At 44.0% G+C, this 19,343-nt stretch overlaps 1 protein-coding gene across 8 annotated transcripts in view; it reads left to right on the top strand.

Annotated features, from left to right (window-relative positions):
- CSGALNACT1 (chondroitin sulfate N-acetylgalactosaminyltransferase 1) overlaps window positions 1-19,343 on the top strand; it is a 262,123-nt gene that overhangs the window by 152,157 nt on the left and 90,623 nt on the right. For 7 of the 8 annotated variants that reach the window (XM_040498390.1, XM_040498138.1, XM_040498209.1 and 4 more), the window contains one exon: window positions 16,265-17,192. In XM_040498390.1, coding sequence (XP_040354324.1) covers window positions 16,562-17,192 — 631 coding nt within the window. In that variant the 5' untranslated portion in view covers window positions 16,265-16,561. Of the gene's footprint in view, window positions 1-13,922; window positions 14,058-16,264; window positions 17,193-19,343 lie in introns of those variants that run through there. The other variant, XM_040443071.1, reaches the window with a different exon arrangement.

Here is a 19,343-nt window from a genome sequence, read left to right as displayed (position 1 = left end):
AGAGTTGGAGTTTCTACAGATTCTGAACCAGATGTGCTTCTGACTCTATAGTTTCCCTAAGTTGTTTCATCCACTCTCAGGTTTTGATGACCATTTTATATTGATGACCCTAATCTGTATCTCCAGGCTAGACTTCCTCTCTGATAAGCTTATTCCCCATCTCCACCTGTATGTTTCAGAGCACTTCAACTTAACATGACCCAGGCCAAATTCATAATCTCCTCCCTAAATTCAGCATCCCAGGTTCCCACAACCTGATCCTACAGCTTTACCCCACATTCCAGCCACCACCATCCACCTACACATTCTACATGCGCCATGTTGCTTCATGCCTTTAAGCTCTGCCATTTGGTTATTTCTGCTAAGAATACTCTTCCATTCTTTTTCTTCATTGCTATACTCTTCCTTCAAGGCCTACCTCACGTGTCATCTCCCACAGAAAGCCTTTCTGGAACCTTCTAGGCTGGATTGAATGCTCCTGCTCTATGTTGATCTCTTCTTACCTTTTGTTCCTCTATCATAGCAATTAATTTGTTCATTGATTTATCTGTTCATGTGTCTGTTTCCTTCACGATATCTTAAACTCCTTGAGGTCAGGAACTCTACTTTATTCATCTTTATATCTTGAGCTACATCTATATCTAAGTATCTGTACTTTGATCTTATGTCTATGTATCTATAGGTATATGGTTAGATATATATCTATATTGATAGACATGGGTATATGTCTATCTATATTGGTAGATAGAGATAGATATCTAATACCTTGAATTAGACTTGGTACTTAATGAATATTCAGTAAATATTTGTTAAGCTCCTTATTGTCTAAAGACTTTTTTTAATATTTTTTCCGGTCCTGGATTGAACAGAGGTTTGGTAATTTTAGTATTGAAAAGAGTAAGCCAAGTATTTTCAAATCTGGTTATATTTTACTGTACTCGAGATGCATTTCAGTAAAGTAGTTATTTATATTGAAGTTTCTAAAGTACACAACATTTTGCTATTAAATTACGTGGCATTTTCAGCAATGGTTTACTTTCATTTCTGACTAACTGTGTCATAGGTTGTGACTCCTAATAGTTTAAGTAATATAATTATCAGCCAAGTAAGCATTTTGATTTTGTCTATAGTTTTTATCTGTAAATCATAAATTTATCTATGATTTTAAAGTTAAGGGCCTTTGCAAAATGGCTACCCCACCCTCCTAGTGAAGGGAATGCAAGCATCTGGGATAGAAATGGGGCTCCTGTCTCTCAGTCCCATGTCCTTTCTCTAGAGCCCTGGTATTTCAGGGGACAGGTGGGTGGGAGGTGGGGAGTGGCTTTAGTGGGCCCTGCTGGCAGCAGAGAGGTGATGCCTCTGGTCTCACCCCACTGATGCTCACAAGGTGCTCAGTATTGGCTTTGAGTATTCCTGTGACTCAGCTACACTGTCAGGGCTAACTGCCCTGCTCTCAGTTGGCAACTTCCTTTTCAGTCTCTTGCTACAACTTTCTGATCCAGGTTTATGGTGGTCTCAGCTCATCTTTTAGAGCCAGCCTGCATGCTGAGCAGTCTCTGCCAGCTGTCCCTCCTGTCTCTGAGGGGAGAGAGTGCTGAGTGTGGTTGTCTGGGCAGGGCTCTGCGAGGAAGGCCCCTCAGAACACCAGCACCAAGTTAAGGGATGGGTGCCGTATGTAGGATGGCACTGCTGAGGGGGAGGGGCAGGAGGAGCAAATTGCTGGGGGAGAGAGGCACGTGCCAATGATCTGAAAACAGACTTGATTAAATTGCAATTCCTATGTAAACAAGGATTTGTTTTTTCTGATTATCGCCTCCTAATTTGGTTTTCTCGAGCAACATTTGAAATGTCTGCAAGTTCTTAGAGCCAGTCATAATGAAGATGAAAGCGGTAATGATAACCACCCATTGTGAGTATTTTCGTTTGTACTCTGCAAAGCAGTTTCACATTTGTTTAAAGAAAATTGACTTATATTTCATTACCTTTGCAACTAGGATTGAGTGCCCTCGAAGAAGACTTGGGCCTGACAAATAAATTGGACAAAGAACACAGTTTCCATACCAAGGGGGTGCTTCCTTTCAGAATGGGGTCTGAAAATGTGGCCGGTTTGTGTTTGGCACTGTTTGTAGTTTTCTGAGGTCACTTCTGAGAGTGGGCGTGCTGCTTCACAAGTGTATGCAGTGGAGATGGTCTCCTTGTGGTCTTTTCGGCTGCTTTTGTCTGATTCTTAAACAGTAGAATGTGTGACAAAGGTACCCTTCATTTTATTGTGATTTCGCTTATGCCAGTCATATCACTGAGCCAGAAAGTTAGAGATAAACATCTGCCAGGCGTTGGCAAGCACCAGTGTTAGCCTACTGCAGCTGAGGAAAGTCCTGAAAAATCTAAACTCATTATAGGCTTTTAATAGAGATAAAGTGATGTTCATTAAAAGCTGAACCCTCCTTAGACTCACTACTCCACAGAATAATTGCATTTATATCAATCTTGAGACCCATTAGCTTGGTGCCAAGAAAAGAATTCCAAGTCTTCTTTCTACACAGAAGGAGCTATATAAAAAATAAATAAGGCCTGTGGCAGGCTCCACTGCATTTATTTTCACCTTGCCTGGGGGCATCTGAAAAAGGATATTTGAACACTAAGAAACACAATCAGATCAAAAAAATTTTAGAAAAATATTAAATAACATCAATAAAATGGTGAATATTTAGAGTTCTAAATTTTTCCCTTTTTGAAATTAAGACAAGGTGTGTTAGTAGTGGGATTAGGGTGGGATTAGAAAACCCTTCATTAGATCTGCTATTTCATATCCATAATCATTTGGGATTCTCCCAAATGTCCCCCTTTCTATCTAATAAATAATATTCACCTTGAAAAGTTCATCTTAAAGTTCTCTGGCCCTTCCTACCAAAACAGTCCTTCTCTGCTCTGAGCCAGAGCAGCACTTTGTTTGCGATACTAATGATCAATCACAGTCCCCTAGTATCTCAGTTATTTTTATACCTGTCCCTCCCAGGGGACCATTACCCTTGTGAGGACAATTGACCCTCTTCCTTATCCTTTACCAGAGTCTACATGCCCCTTTCACATAGTAGACATTCAATACACATTTGATGAATGGGTGGATAAAATTGATCTTAATTGGAACATTACTGCAGAATTTCAGAAAAAATTATTTTCTGTGTTCATGCTGTTATGGGGCATATGCTGCTTACGAGAGTCCTATGTGCCTTTCCTGTAAAGCCCGGTGGGTGCAGACCAAACACATGGTGGTTTCGGAACAGCTGCTCATCTGCCACAGGCACCTGCTGGGATGGGGGTCGCTGTAGCCTGGGACGAAACTCTGTTTTGCTCCTTTGACATTATGTAGTGCAGGTGTAGGAACCGTAGCAATTGTTGCAGACTCACGTACATCATCAGAAGGATAATATTCTAATTTATCTTTCAGGAAGAGGCATTCAATGCCCTTCTTGGGCAGCTTTGAACTGAGAGCTGTTATGGTAATGATGTATAGTCAAAGGAAGGAATCAGGGAACTCTTCTTACCAGAGACATTTTGAGGCCTTATTTTGGAAGCAGCTTTTATTGTTATTTGAAGTTTTCTTTTGAACCCCAGGAATATCTCTACTACCAGCAGGTGAAATCAGAACACTAGCATATTGATTCATATCATTTGGAGCCACTGGAAAATTGCATTTCAAAAGTATCCTGGGAAGTTCTGAGATTTCTCCCAAACAGTACCCTGCCATCCTTGTAATAGTGACTTGGCAGGTCTGATAGTCAAGTTAGGTCCGTGTGGTCAGTCCTCTGGTCAGAAAACTTTGTGGCTTACGATCTCATGTCCACAGCCCTGAAATATGTTATCCTGAGGCCCAAACGGTGTTGAAGAAGCTAAAGAAAGCCACTCCTGTGTCCTTCCAGTGTGCCTGGACACTGACCTAAGCCTTTCAATGCAATTGTCTTTTAAAACTCCCCTAATAACCTGGTGAGATCTGTACTATTTGGTATAAATGAGAGTTTGGGGAGAACTTTTCAGATTCATTACAGATTTCCCTTCCCTTCCCTTCCCTTCCCTTCCCTTCCCTTCCCTTCCCTTTCTTTTCCTTTCTCCCTCCCTCCCTTCCTTTCTTCCTTCCTTCCTCCCTCCCTCCCTCTCTCTCTCCAAAGAAACACACAAAGAAACAAACAAACAAACAAACAAACAAACAAACAAACTGGGCTTTGGGGGGATAGTAAGGATGTGAGAGAATTACTTTGATTTGAAACTTTGGAAGTATAGTTCAGAGGAAAGAGACCAGGAGTCTGGCACCCTGGGTCCTAGTTCTTTCTGACTGCTTTATGCCAGTGCGGTAAATGTGTATAAAATCAGCTATTCCTCCTTGGTTAATTTTTCTCATCAGTGAAACAATGTCAGTGTCAGGCTTATATCTATGGCTTCGGCCTTATTTTGGCTCACACTGATTTCATGTTAGCTTCATGCCAGGCTCTATGCCGAGCACTTCACATGCACTATCTCATTTATTCTCAGAAGGACCGCGGACCTCTCTGTGCTCCTGTGTTTGGGAAATAAAGGCTGGGAGAAGCCAAATAACTGTAGGACTCAATAGTCTGCACCCTAGAACCTGTCCTGTCAACCACTGAGCTGTACCAATAGGGTAAAAGGGGATGAGATAGTGCTTCAGAGGGTCAAAACAAACATAAATGTGAAGTCTTATCAAGGCACAGGAATTGGCATAGCAGGCACTTGCCTGTGCAGACAATTCGAAGAACACAGGCGGGGACCTCCTTCGGAAGGCCTCCCCCTCTACCTGTCATTCCATGGCTATGTCCGCATGTCCAAAACCAAACTCGTCTTTCTGCTAAATCTTCTCTTGAGTGTGTTGGCTTTTGCAGTGGTAGCTCCAGCTTCCAAGTCACGCAAGCTAAACCCTCGGCCTTCTTCTCGATGGACACTTTCTCTCCCTCATCTGATTGGTGTCCAAGTCCTGGAGGTGGTACCCAGGGATACTTCTTGAATCTGCCCTCCTCCATATTTAGTGCTGCTGCTTCCACATCCCTTAGAAACTGTAGTGGTGGAATGGCTCCTACCTGGCCTCTCTAATGCCAGTCTTCCCTCTCCAGCCCATCTCATCTGCCCATTTGCTAAAATTCAGTTCTGATCATGTGACTCTCTTATCTAAACACTTACATGGCTGTCTAACCATCACCTATAGAATAAAGTTTAAATCCCCTGTTGTGACACAAGGGCTGGTTATAGACTGTGAGGGCTGCTCTTATAAAATTTCGTGTTATAGACTGGTGGCTTAAGTAACAAGCATTGATTTGTCACAGTTCTGGAAGCCAGGAGTGTGAGATCAGCATGTCAGCATGGTCATATTCTGGTGAGAGCTGTCTTCTACATGGGGCTCCTTGTTATAAAACCTGTCCCAGCTCCTCTCCTGCCTCCTTCCCATCCAGCACTGTGAATGGTGTGGTCCTACATCAGCCTTCTCTCTGCTCTTCCCTGTTACCTTGAACACTCCTCTGTTGAGTATGTAGCAAACTATAGAGAAGCCTTGTAGCACAGTGATCAAGAGTAGAGACAACAGAGACATACTGCCTGGATTGGAAACCCAGTTCTGCCATTTCAGGCCAGGTGACTTGGGCAAATGACTAACTTCTGCCCCAATGTCTGCAAAATGGGTATGCTGTTAATGGAAACTGCCTCATAGGAGACATCAGAGAAGTTGGAGGAAGATGCATTTAGAGTGGAGTCCTAGATAGGCAATAGTTTACAGAAAGAGCATGGAATATTTTTTTTTAACGTTTATTTATTTTTGAGACAGAGAGAGACAGAGGATGAACAGGGGAGGAGCAGAGAGAGAGGGAGACACAGAATCTGAAACAGGCTCCAGGCTCTGAGCTGTCAGCACAGAGCCCGACGCGGGCCTCGAACTCACAGACTGTGAGATCATGACCTGAACCGATGTCGGACGCTTAACCGACCAAGCCACCCAGGCGCCCCAAGAGCATGGAATATTTTAAGAGTACTACAGAGAACATGTTAGTAGAATGCTACATAGTGTTAAACTGGAAGACAAACTTGGATTAAGAAAGTACTCTGTGCCATCTAGTTTAATGTATAAATAGGACAGTGTCTGTTACAGGTAACTTTCTTGATCGGAGCAATGTCTTGAAATAATTTTAGGTAATAATATCTTAATAATCAGTTAACCCCCTAGCAGGGACAGGCTTAGCACTGGCTGTTGGGAGTGGGCAGCTAGAAGAAGGGGTAGGGAAGGCTAGAAGAGGCGCTCATAGACGTGGTAGGGTGGGACAGAATCTTAAAAAACTACCTGCCATCAGCACAAGGTTTTATTTTTGTGAAAAGTACATCTTGTATTTGTGTAATGTTGGACATCTTCCTGTTAATTTTTTCTCTATTATTGGTTCTATTTCCAGATTGAGATGGAAGGCACAAAGAGAGAAGGCTTTGCTGATCTAGCTTCATGGGGTTTCTAAAATAATTCTGCACAATCCGTGCTTTCTCCAGTCTTGTTATGTAATAACCACTTTCTAAAAGCAAGCCCCTCATTTGTGTGCTGCTCTCTCCCTTACAGGTGGAGAGGGAAGAGGAGAACCGAAAGGTGGTAGGCTGTTTATCTCATCCAGCCTAAAAGTAGCAGTTTTCTTCTTAACCCTTCTTACCCCAAACATGCCAGCAGAACATGAGACTCATGTTTTGATTCATGAGAACAGCTGTCAGACCCTTTTGATTCAGGGTGTTTCCAGTGGTTTTTCCTTCAGGCCTTCGGATGCCAGATGGAGAGCCAGCAGCACGCATGCCCTTGTTTCATGAGACTGAAGTAGACCAGAGTCACACACGGCATGGGCTGACTGGTGCCCAGGACTGGGGGTGGGGGGAAGAATGACCCCCTCTCCCCGAGAAGGCAGCACGCACTAGCCATGAGAAGGCTACATATGCCAGAGAAAAACAGGCTTTGGCCAGCACCTGGGTCATAGCTATTTTCACTAAAGCAGGGAGTCCCCCCACTAAGGAGCCCAGGATGGAGAGGGGAGACAGTGCTGGGTATGTCCCCCAACTCTTGCCTTCAGGTCATAGTGCCATTTTGCACATTGAGAGACTGGTATCTATGGTCCACCTCTCTTTAGAGGCCTGTTTTGTCCTTTTCTAGGACTTCCCCTGCTGCATGTGTTCTCAGCTTTCCTGCTCTTTCTCTGTGGCCCTGCTTGTGGGCATTGCCTCCCTTTGCTGGTTTTGTCTAATTCTACATGTTGTATAGCTCTGTCTACACCCTGCAATGCCAGGCTGATTGAAGTAGGTGACTGGTGGTGTTTGGGGATGTGGGGCTCGCTACCTATGTGGGAAAGTCACCGGTCTCCCCGAATCCCAGTTTCGTCATCTAGAGAACAGGCATCGTTGATTCACATGGGGTTAGGTGAGACAGCAGGTAATGCAGGAGGCCTAGTGATTCTCCAGTGGCCCTCAGTGGCGCCCCCCCCCTCCCCTCCCAGGGCTGCCCGAAAGGACACCAGTTCCCTGCCTCTGACCCAGGTGAGCACTTTTAGCTTGCTCTGGGAGCTGTGTGTCTAAAAATGTTTTAAAGCCATTAGGTGGTACGTGGTAGAGACATTTGGCAAACCTTATTTCGCATCTTTCTTCTCCTCTCTGCTAATAAGGTGCATGGATCATGTTATCAGGAGGAGAGAACTCCAGTTTCCTTCTTTGTGCTGCCCTCACTATAACTAAAGTGGGGCCCATCCCACCCTGCAGCCACCTCAGCCTTCATCGCATGGCGTGATATGATTCACACCTCTGACCTTACCTCGGAACTGATATTTACCACTCAGAAACTGTGCCTGGCATCTGCTTAGGGCCCTATGCTTATTACTTAGCTAGAAGGTACTTGGCTTCCAGCATTTCTCACTTTTAATTAATCCCCTCCTTGTTAATTAACAGCGTGCATTTCCCTGGAAGCTGTGCTGTGTGACCTTGGGACATGGTCTCCCCAGGAGGTGTGTTTCCCTGAGTCTCCACTGATGCCAGGGCTGACACTGGCCTGCACGTGAGGTTATTAGTTGGCACATGGTGCATGGCCATTGCATGGGCATCTCCTTGTGCCATGCTTGGGAGGACAGAAGTGAGAAATCGGTGTTTGGCAGGAAAGAATTCCATAGTGTTGCCAGCCAGCACCAGTATCTTGACTGACCAAGAGATGGTCTCTTTTACTCCTTTCGAAGAAGAACATCTTTCAGTTGATTAAAAATTCTGCTTGCTAGAGTGCTTTTTAGTTGAGCTGTCTTAAACCTGATATGTAGCTATAAGTTCCTGGCATTTGTTTGGAACCACTGAAGTGTTGCAGAGGTATTTTTTCCCAGCCCCAACTGTGGGGCCAGAGCAAGGCTCACGCTGGGCATGGCTGGGACTGGCATTATTTCTAGTGATAGTGTGAGTTTGCATAGCTGGTAAGGGATGTGGAAGTGCAAACCACAACTAAATGGGGAGGTACAAAAATTATATAGAAACAGTGCTTAATGGCACATCTGAGGGGCTGGACAAGCTCATAAATAAGAAGGCTCGTTATGAGTTAAGAAGCAAGAAAAATTGGATATGCTGGGTGCAGAATGAGGAACGGGCCTCAGCAAGCAGTTCAGGATTATTAAAGGTGATGAGCAGGATAGCCTAGTGGGTAAGAGGAGCGTTTTGGCACCAGACCAAACTGGATTTGAAACCGGGCTGGGTCACTTGCCAGCTGTGTACTCTGGGAAAATTGCTTCACTACTCTAAGTCTCAGTTTCCTTATCTTTAATGGGGGATAATACGACTTAGCTCGTAAGATTATTTTAAGGATTAAATGAGATAATGTTTATAAAGTGCTTAGTGTGATGTCTGGCCCAAAGTAAATGCTCAGTAAGTGGTTGTAATTATGAGCAATGAAGGGTATTGGAGGCCTGGTTTCAGGGTGCAGGGCGGCTCCCCCAGCCGCGGAGAGCCCTGTGGGACTGAGCCGGAGAGGGAGACGAGGCAGGTCTCTCTCTGCGGCATCTTGGCAGCTGACTCAGCCCTGCGTATATGCTTGAGACTCCTTCCTGCTGGGAAAAGGTTCTCTTTAGGCTTACTCTGAGTCCCTTGAGGATTGCCTTCTTGTGCTAGGGCCCTTCTCTCTTCTCACTCTGCAGGCTCCATGGCTGCCACCTATGCTGATTGACCCCCTGATACTCTCCTTGAAACAAGGTTGGAGGTAACAACGGGGGGCAAGGGGCGGGGAGAATGGTAAATCTGTGCATATTCAGGAAGCCCCTCTCTATCAGTTCTTCTCTTCCAAGCATCGCCAGCAAATTATAAACCGAAATCAAAACAAGAGACTTAGACCTGTTTCCTGAGTTGTTGGCATGTGCAGTTGTGATTAACTTCTGTGCCTTCTTTTTCCGACTAGCAGATCCCAATTTCTTTTACCACATTTCATTTTTTGTGCTTCAAAGTAGGGAAAAAGGAATTGGGATGATTCTTTTAGGAGACCAATGTGGAGTTGAGAGGGTGGGAGGGTACTCTCAACTAAGAAGTTTTCAACTGATAAGTAATCATCCCCATTCCTTTGGCCCCTCTGTGCTGGTCGCTGGAGAATGTGTTCTCAGAGCCAGATTATAGGGAAGACCTCACAGAACAGACCCTCAAGGGTCATCTTGAAGGCCAACTCTAAGTTCTCTGGGAAGAGAAGGAAGTGTGTTCCTGGCAGAGACCTGGCAGTGGTCTGGGCATGTGGTCTGGAGGCAGGTATTGGGGATCCTGGGATGGAGTTGGTGTGGTCCAGAGGCAGGACAGTCCCTCTAAGAAGGGAACAGCAAGGCTTCCCTGGGCTCTGGAATTCTCTGTTGACTGGAGCCCATGGAAATGAAGCACAATCAGGAGCTAGGTCCCTGCGGGTGCCCAGGAAGGGTCATCAAGGTGAGAAAACAAAAAAATTTTATATTTCATTATTTTAAGAGTACTGTTTTGGGAGTATATAATACAACAATACTGTAAAACTTGTATGTAACTTCTAAATGAGTAATTTTCCATACTTACATATATGTCAAAAGTTACTTATTGCCTGGAATGTGGTATTACGTTTGATAAATTTGGAGACTGCTGATCTTGAGTGCCAAGGTCAGAGGAAGGGAGCAGCAAAGCTGCCAGCATGACCGAGGCCACAGTCCATGTATACTCCTTTCTGTGTGAAGGCATAGTCCCAGGCCCAGGCCAGGTAGCCGGTGTCAGGGAGAAATGCTTCAGATTCTTTATGGCCAATTCGACAGATCACTCTGGGTGTTTGATTGTCAACTTGGCGTGGAAGCCCTGCTCCCATTCTGGGATTCGGCTTCAGCACCTCTTCATTCTTGGACAGTGATAACCGGCCTGCTTCTCTCCTTGCTTCGGGTGTAGGTTCACTATCAGGAACATAGCTGAGGTTATCCTCGGCATTTGGCACTAGAATAGGTGCTGACTAAAGACTCACGGAAAAAAGTAACCTGCATTCCAGAAAGCTCTGACCCCTGAGAAATCTTGCTCTAATGCTTCCAGGTGGATGTGGTTTAGGGAGATTCTGAGCCCTTATGCTCATTTTCAGGCCATTTTAACTTCTTTGCAAGTACCTCAACCCTAAACTAACTGTGTGCAAGAGGCAGATGATTGTGGACTCAACGAAACAGTTGCAGGAGTTAGTTGTATATCCTCATTTCCTTTAAGAGAAGGCAGATGGAACAAACTTAGAAAAGTCTGTAAACAGAATGGACTGGGAGGAGGCGCTGTGAGCTTTAGGGTTTTTCAGCTCTCGTAACGGCTTTTATCTGTTTTCTGTTGAATTTTGCAGAATTGTGCTCTACTTCTGCCATATGTTATCGGTCACTCATATCAAATCCACAGTATGATGTAGGAGGCAAACACAGAGCTATGAAAATCCAGAGGGAGACAATGTTGAGGGTCACACTGGAAGCTGGCCACCATGCCCTGCACAGAAGAGTTAGCCTGAAGTGGAAGAAATTACCAAGAAGCCATGTGTTTGAGTAAAGCTTACAGTGTTAGATACATTTATATCACATACACATTTTTTAGAGCATTTGGAAGCTCTCTGAATAAGAATCTGTACTTGATGCCTTTTCCACACATGTCCAGGATGGTATGTTTATCCAAGAGATATAACCTCAATTTGTGTTCTATTAGTACGGCTAATCCTTTGACCGAAGGTTAGCTTATGCCCTTGCCGTGAAAGAGCTGATTGTCTGTCCCAGAGTGGAAGAGACTCACACGGCAGCACTGGGGCTTTGGTCTACCACTTCCTGACTCAGTAGACACTGCTTGTTTTTCCCCCCATCAACCCTTTTGGCTGTGCCTGCACACAGGGTGGGGTGTCTTGTAGAATTTATTGCCACTCCTTGAATAGTTTCCTTTATCACTCACAAGGTCTGTCATTGTAGTGTATAGTGCTGCCTGACCTGGTCTCACCATGAAACCACTGTCCTTTCTGACTCTGCTGACCCTGAATGCATTTCATCAGTGGGGCCTGTTCTGGAGTCCTTGGTGATTTATAAGCATCTTGTGGCCATTAATAGACACATCTTGGCAGGCTCTCTGTCATAGTATACAGCTCTCATGACCAAAGTGTTCACTGGAATCTGTAGAGTGAAGTTCACATACCCATCCTAATAACCACTTCTGTCCTAGTCATAGAATTTCTAATTTCCACTGTCTCCATTTGGAGTAAGTATTGGACTCTGGCCCAAAGTTAGGCTTGTCTTGGTTTTAGCCTCCAAGAGCTTCTGCTCTAAGATGAAATGATACCCGCAGCCACTTGGCTATCTTATCTTAGCAAATATTGTTGATTCTACCATTTATTTTAAGTTCGAAGCTTGTCATTTTATTTTTTTTTATTTTTTTTTAATGTTTATTTATTTTTGAGACAGAGAGAGACAGAGCATGAACGGGGGAGGGTCAGAGAGAGAGGGAGACACAGAATCTGAAGCAGGCTCCAGGCTCTGAGCTGTCAGCACAGAGCCCGATGTGGGGCTCGAACCCACGAACCGTGAGATCATGACCTGAGCTGAAGTTGGACGCCCAACCGACTGAGCCACCCAGGTGCCCCCGAAGCTTGTCATTTTAAAATTTATTATTTTATTCTTCTCAACACTCCTGTTTTCCATATACATTTGGTAGGTGGGAGCATGGCATTAATTTATTTTAATGGTGTTTGCCTATTTGGGGCTTGCAGTCATTTAAGAAAGCTTTAAGCACAGTATAAACCTGCTGGTGTTGGAATTTATACCTGGTTCATCTTCTCCTGTAACATCTTATAGGAGTGCATTCAACATAGCGGGTGCTTAATAACTATTTAAGTATGGTAACAGCAGTATTGTAGATGGAGTACACCGTGATTCTGACCTACTGCTGGGTTATTTGGAGATTTGAGTGATGTCCTGCATGCTTTCTGGTCCCAGCAGGATGTCAGAGCCATCAGATAACTTGTACCTAGAATCTGAGAAACCCACTCCATTGCTGGATGCCTTGGCACAGGTCCGGTGTGTCTTTCAGACTCTCTGGCTTAAACGTTCAGAAAGTGCTGTAGATTCCGTAAACAATCCTCCATCTACATACTCCAGGGAGAAAGCAATTAGGGTGATTCTGGCCCATCGATGATGGAACACCAGTCTGCACTGAGAATGCTTTTCCATTCTGAGAGTTTGGGGAATAACCTTGCTTTAGGTGGGCTCAGACCTGGGTGGATACTAGAAAGCGTTGCTCTTCAGCATTGTTTTGCCTTTGTAGTAGACTACAAAGAAGCCTTTACCCTGTGGTTTTGTTGCCCAGGAATTGCAAGACTGGTAGCAAGACCATTGTGCTAGGATAGTCCCTTCATTCTAGTCAGTAAATTCAGTGTTTTGGACAAGAGGTATCACAGAATCATCCTTGGGGAGTTGGCCAGGGCCAGGAAAGTATTGAGGAGAGCAATTAGTAAAGACAGACATTTAAAAATGTAAGTGGTAAGAGAGGCACCTGACTGGCTCAGTTGGTAGAGCATGTGACTCTTTATCTTGGGGTGTGAGGTTGAGCCCTATATTGGCTGTAGAGATTAAAAAAATGAAATCTTAAAAAAAAGATTTAAAAAATGTCAGTGGCAAGAAATCTGATGAACACAAGGATCTTCTGTGATTAAAAAAAAAAGAATACACATCTCTCTTCCCCCCAATATTCTAAAATTGGTTATTGACAGCACTCCAGCTTGCTCTCCACTCCTTCCCTGTTCCCATATACCCCCAAAGACTGAACTAGTCTAAAATCTGGATGCCTTTTCTAAGTTTTAAAAATAGTAGAACAATGCTGCTGTGAGCACATAAAGCTATATTTTCACTGTCACCTCTAACTTGTAATAGTCCTTGGTAATTACATGGTGCTTTCCATCTGTAGGTCTGTAAACACATGATAAATGTTAACTCTTAATTCTCCTAACACCCCTGTAGAGATAGGGAGAGATTGCAAGGTGCCTTTTAGCTCGATGTTGGGTCTGGTTTACCTCCAGGTTTAGCTCAACGGTTTGGTCTGGTCTCATTGAGGTGTTCTTTCCTGTATGTGGAAGAGCTGGTGAAAGTAACATGTGCTCTTATGAATGATGTTCTGTGCTGCCAGATGAAAATGCTGAAGTCTCCGGAGAAGCAAGAAGCATAAGCCTCCTGACTTCAGGAAGCGTACACTCTGAGCCTCTACAGTTTCACCAGTTGTTACTGTTTTGATTATGGATTAGATTGCAAGAAGAGTTAGAAAACATTTTGTCTGTTAAAGGATGTAGAACTTTGTATCTGACATGTAATATCTGCTCCTGACATTTAAAAGGAAAAATTCATCACTTCTTCTTTGGCAGTAATTTTTATGGCTTTTTGTTATTTCTTTTCAAGAGTTATTTCTTCCTAGGATCTGTTTTTTTGTCCTTTTACATCTTGAAGAGTGGAATTTCAAATAACCTTGGAATTTACACCAGTGAAATTCAAAAGCTGGGCTGGACTTCAAAAAGCTTTACAGAACCGAACAAAGTAATTATTGTACAGTTTTAAATTTCTTTAGCCATAGCTTTAATATATTGCTTCGTTAAGCAAATGATTTCAATTTATTATGCAAATGTAGCAATTATTCCATTAAAAAAATCTGTTAGAAAGATGGCCCACTTTGCTTCCGTGGCACAATAAGTAATGTTGAATGTCTCATTTTTGTTTTTTGATTTGCTTATTTTGTCTTTAATGACACCCATTTAAAGTAAAAGTCTTTAAAATGGTAGAAAAACGTGATAACATGTCTTCACTCGTAATTTGATACTTGGATATAATGAGTTCATCTGAGAGATTTCATTAAAAACAGCAAGGTGCCTGAATACCAAAGCTGAGATGTTTTTAATCACAGAATTATAGTAATTATACAAATCCCAAGATTTTCATCAGACAGAAAAGGCTTCCCGGGCTAAACATGCACTTTAAACTTAGCACTAATAACTGTGTATTGTTATAAATTATAGGAGAGAGACTCCTTGGGCCAAGGGGAATATTGGAATTGAATTTTTAAGGAAAATTGAGAAACAAACTATTTTGGTAACATAATGGTACATGTAAGAGGCACATCACAAGCGTAATAGAAGAAGAATTCTCTTTGTGCAAGAGACATAGCAGGTGAATATCAGATAAAGTTAATGAGGCTGTTATTGTTTACTATATTGTCAGCATCGAGAGAATGCTGGACAGACCACCAGTAAATTAGATGATTATTGACTCAGAATCTGGATTTTCTGGGTTGGATGAAGACTCTCTAAAGAATAATTTTGTCATTGTGGGAATTATTTAAAATGTCAAATTTTTATAAAATGGCCAGGACATAGTACCCTCAGGGAGCTTGCTTTTAAGATAAGTTATATAAAAAGATGCACCTGAGAAGATTTTATAAAAATCTCCCTAAGACAGAAAGTTTATTTGATCTATTTTCCAGTTACCATTATTTCTCTCTGTTTTCTGGCTCAGAGAGATGGGTAGGGGGAGATGAGCAAAGGGGCTTGAGGAGGAAGGGAGAACATTGAAGCAGTGTGCTCTGGGGTGTCCACAATGGGTGGAGGAGGAAGGAAGGGAGCCTGGGGGAAATGGAGAAGGCAAGTTAGGTTGGCTTCTCGTTTGTTACAAATGGTTTGGAGTTGAGATGCAGAGCATGTATTCAAATGGAAGGCTCTGTAATCTGTCTGGGTATTCTTGATGATCAGTCAGGACACAGAATTCCTTCTAGGGGCTGGAGCAGAGACATGCCTGGGATTTGAGTCCTAACAAGACAGGTATTTCTGGTCTCTGTTCTCCCAACCTTATCCCTTTCTATGGTAAACTTATCATCCCCTGTCTGCAAGCATGATTGGAGAGTTCGCTGGAACAATGGTCCCCAGATTCCATCTTAATATGTTATCATCCACATTTACTATTTGCATATTTCAAGCTCCAGGTTCTTCCCCACCTCCTCATTGGGGAGTTTGAAGACCATTTTGTCAGCTTTCAGCCCTGCCAAGAATGAGTGCACACAGGTGAGAGCATGTAGGCTCACCTTTTGCATCCATCAGTGCTGGGCGGGCCCTGGATGGAGAAGGCCCTGCCTGCAATTTCAGTTTCATTAAAGTTTCGCTTTTACCATTTTATTTTTTTATTATTCTTATTTTGTAATCTTTATTTAATTTTGAGAGAGAGAGAGATGGAGTCTGAGCAGGGGAGGAACAGAGAGAGGGGGAGACACAGAATCCGAAGTAGGCTCCAGTCTCTGAGCAGTCAGTACAAAGCCCAAAGCCCGATGTGGGCTGGAACTCATTAACCTTGAGATCATGACCTGAGCTGAAGTTGGTTGCTCAACCGACTGAGCCACCCAGTCGCCCCTAGCTTTTCCCCTTTTAGCCATCAAAATAATATGTGCCACTGCGGGAAATTTCTAAGATACAGAAAAATCTAGAGAAGCAAGGAAAATCACCATTAATGCTTTCACTCAGAGGGAATTCACATTTTGCCATATTTCCTTCCAGTCTTTTTCCTGCATCTTTTGTTTTTTATGTGCACTCATCTACAAATGAATGTTTGTATTCTGATTTAGAAACATTTAACAATATTTAATCCCCTGGCATAAACATTTTCTGTAAACCTCATGGGAAGTCTATTGAATGTTGATTGCCACAGAGAGCATAAAGACGTTACTGTCTTTTAAGAGTTATTGTCATTTGGTCTCTTCCCAGGTCCCCTATTGTGGTCTGCTGCACGTCTGGGAGACTATGATGGGAATGAGTGTGAAAAGCTGGAGGTCTCACCTAACTCGTTGCTCCGGCCTGGAAGATCATCCTTTAGAAATAGGAAAAGTGCTCCACGCGGTGGCTGACTTCAAGGGACCAGACACATTGTAGAAAGAAATGGATGAAAGCAGCTTGGGGGCTCCAGACACACGCTCCCTGCAGTCTAGTCCAGGGAAGCCCTTCTGAGGCGCCCTGGCATTCTGGAATGTCGCCAGGTCTGGACGCATGGCCAATTCCTGAGTGATGATGGTTCGCCGGGGGTTGCTTGCGTGGGTGTCTCGAGTAGTGCTTTTGCTGGTGCTGCTCTGCTGCGCCGTCTCCGTCCTCTACATGCTGGCCTGCACTCCGAAGGGCGACGAGGAGCAGCTGGGGCTGCCCAGGGCTAACGGCCCCACGGGCAAGGAGGGGTACCAAGCCGCGCTGCAGGAGTGGGAGGAACAGCATCGCAACTACATCAGCAGTCTCAAGAGGCAGATTGCGCAGCTCAAGGAGGAGCTGCAGGAGAGGAGCGAGCGGCTCAAGAATGCGCAGAATCACCCCAGCGACGCTGTGGGCCTGGGGCTGGATCAGGGCCCCCCAGAGAAAACGCAGGCGGACCTTCTGGCCTTCCTGCACTCCCAGGTGGACAAGGCGGAGGTGCACACCGGCGTCAAGCTGGCCACCGAGTATGCTGCTGTGCCTTTCGATAGCTTCACTCTGCAGAAGGTGTACCAGCTGGAGACGGGCCTGACCCGCCACCCCGAAGAGAAACCCGTGAGGAAAGACAAGCGGGATGAACTGGTGGAAGCCATTGAATCGGCCGTGGAGACCCTGAACGGCCCTGCGGACGGCAGCCCCAGTCGGCGCCCCTACTCGGCCTCGGATTTCATAGAAGGTTGGCAAGTTTGTGGATTGGGGTGGGAAGGAGAAGGAAGGGCATCTGGGTCCAGGTACCCAGGCGGGTCACCATAGCGGGAAGCGGGCGTCTGGCTTTGGCAATGACTGGCAGAGGGTGAGCCACAGCAAAGGCACATAGTGTGGGTTTGTATTTCTCAGAGACAGCTGTTTTACTTACTTTCTCATGAAAACCATGTTTATTGAGTGGACAGGTTCGTTGTTCCCTGGCAGAAGAAGGGAGTTCTTGTGTTCATTAGGAAGGAAGGAAGGAAGGAAGGAAGGAAGGAAGGAAGGAAGGAAGAAAAAGAAATAGAAAAAATATTGAAACCCAAACAGAGGATGATAGGCAGTTTTAATTGATCTGTTCCCTGGGCCCTTCTCCTGGAGATCTGGCCTGGGTATCAGGCCCATGAACAGAACTGCAAACACGTGGTCTATAGCACTTAACATTTGCCAGACACTGTTCTGGGAACTTTATATTTATTAATTCACTTTTTCTTCTTAATGACCCTATGTGGAGGGATGAAGATTGAGTTCAGATTAATTAAGTAAATCGCCCAAGGTTGTGCCGTTAGCCAGGATTTGAGCCTGGGAAGTCTGATTCCAGAGTCCCCATCCTTAACCACTAGCTTATATTGTACAGTCACAGCACATGAAAACTAGTGACATGAATGGCTTAGCTTTTTTTTCATGGGCACAGAACAGCCAAATATTAGTTTGTGTGTGATTGTGTCTACTTGGAGGAGAAATTGGCCTTGTCTAGTTTCTTGGAAGTTTCATTAGTATCTTCTTGCCAACTTTTCCACTGTTACTGGGGCAAAAATCAACTAATAATTTGGGAGAGGAAGTAACTTCCGAGGGCATCCACCTCTCCCTCCTGTTTCTGGAGAGAATCTACTTCAACTTCTCAGACGTGTGGCCGTGTCCACTATTACCTTATTCCCAATAACGACCCTCTCATTGCCTGCAAGCAAGACAGAGTCTGTTTAGTCATATCAAAATGGCTCTCACTGCTATGTATGCCTGTTCTCTTTGGACACTTCCCCATCTTATGATTTTTTCCCACTTTATATGTGAACCATAAACTCATGTAATTTTGGTAATCATTTTCATATACCTAGAGCCAGGTAAAGAAATCTTGTACAAGATCAAGCTTTTTGGTCATCAGGATGTTTTTGTTGTTACTCATTTATATGAGGTATGAAAAATACCTAGCACATTTGGCAGCTAGCAAGTACAAGCACATGCTGGGCACTCAGTAAGAATTCAAAATATCATGATGTCGTAGCAGCACATTTTATAGCGCTTTGAAGTTTATGAAATGTTTCCACATACAATATCTTACTGGTGGACCCCCAGGGAAAGTCATAAACATCCTTAAAAAGCAAATCCTGGTTGCCACTCGCCCTGGAGAATGCCACAAGAGCTTCCCACATACAAAGCACTTTCAAAAGAACTTGGTTATAAGTTAATGCCTGCCATTTGGAATGTTGGCCCTTGTGATTTTTCATATACATTCATATTTGAAACCTCTGCTTTTCTGTGTACAGTGTCTTGATACACAAGGCCTGTTATTCTCAGTCAGCAGTGACATAGGCCCCCTACCCCTGAATTTATTTGCATTGAGATATGGCTGACTTTCTGTTGGAGACACTGTTATCCTAGCTACCCAGTGTTGCTCGCATGTGCAGCACACAGCCTGTGTTTTAAGGCAGATCAACCCACACATACCTTCCAGATTTGGTGAAAGTCTAGTGGGCTGTTTTCTTAGGATGAGTGAATAGACACACACTTTAGATACATTTATACATATTTAACTGTCATAAGTACAATTTATTTCATTTTTTTTTGTTCTTACCACAAAAGATTGTGGTGGCAATCTTTTGTATTCTGAGGAAATAGGGTAGTTTGAAAAAATCCACTAGTCCGAGGAAGCTTCAGGAAGGTCGAGTCAAAGTCTACATATGGAGCAACTTTCAAATAGTGATGTTCCAGAGCAAAGTGGGAATCCTGTTACTGTGAGAATTTGGTCACCAACTGGATGGCCCCTTGGTCAGGAGGTTATAATTCATGATTCTAGGATCAGAGTTGTGGCTGGACTGGATTACATTTGAGGACCTTTGTAATCCTGGTTCCTGATTTTTTGATC

This window comes from Herpailurus yagouaroundi, unplaced genomic scaffold (genome assembly GCF_014898765.1).
Source record: "Herpailurus yagouaroundi ecotype Mexico unplaced genomic scaffold, PumYag 28, whole genome shotgun sequence".
NCBI lineage: Eukaryota > Metazoa > Chordata > Mammalia > Carnivora > Felidae > Herpailurus > Herpailurus yagouaroundi.
The sequence above is the reverse complement of the archived record's forward strand: the minus strand, read 5'-3'. Positions and strand labels throughout refer to the sequence as shown.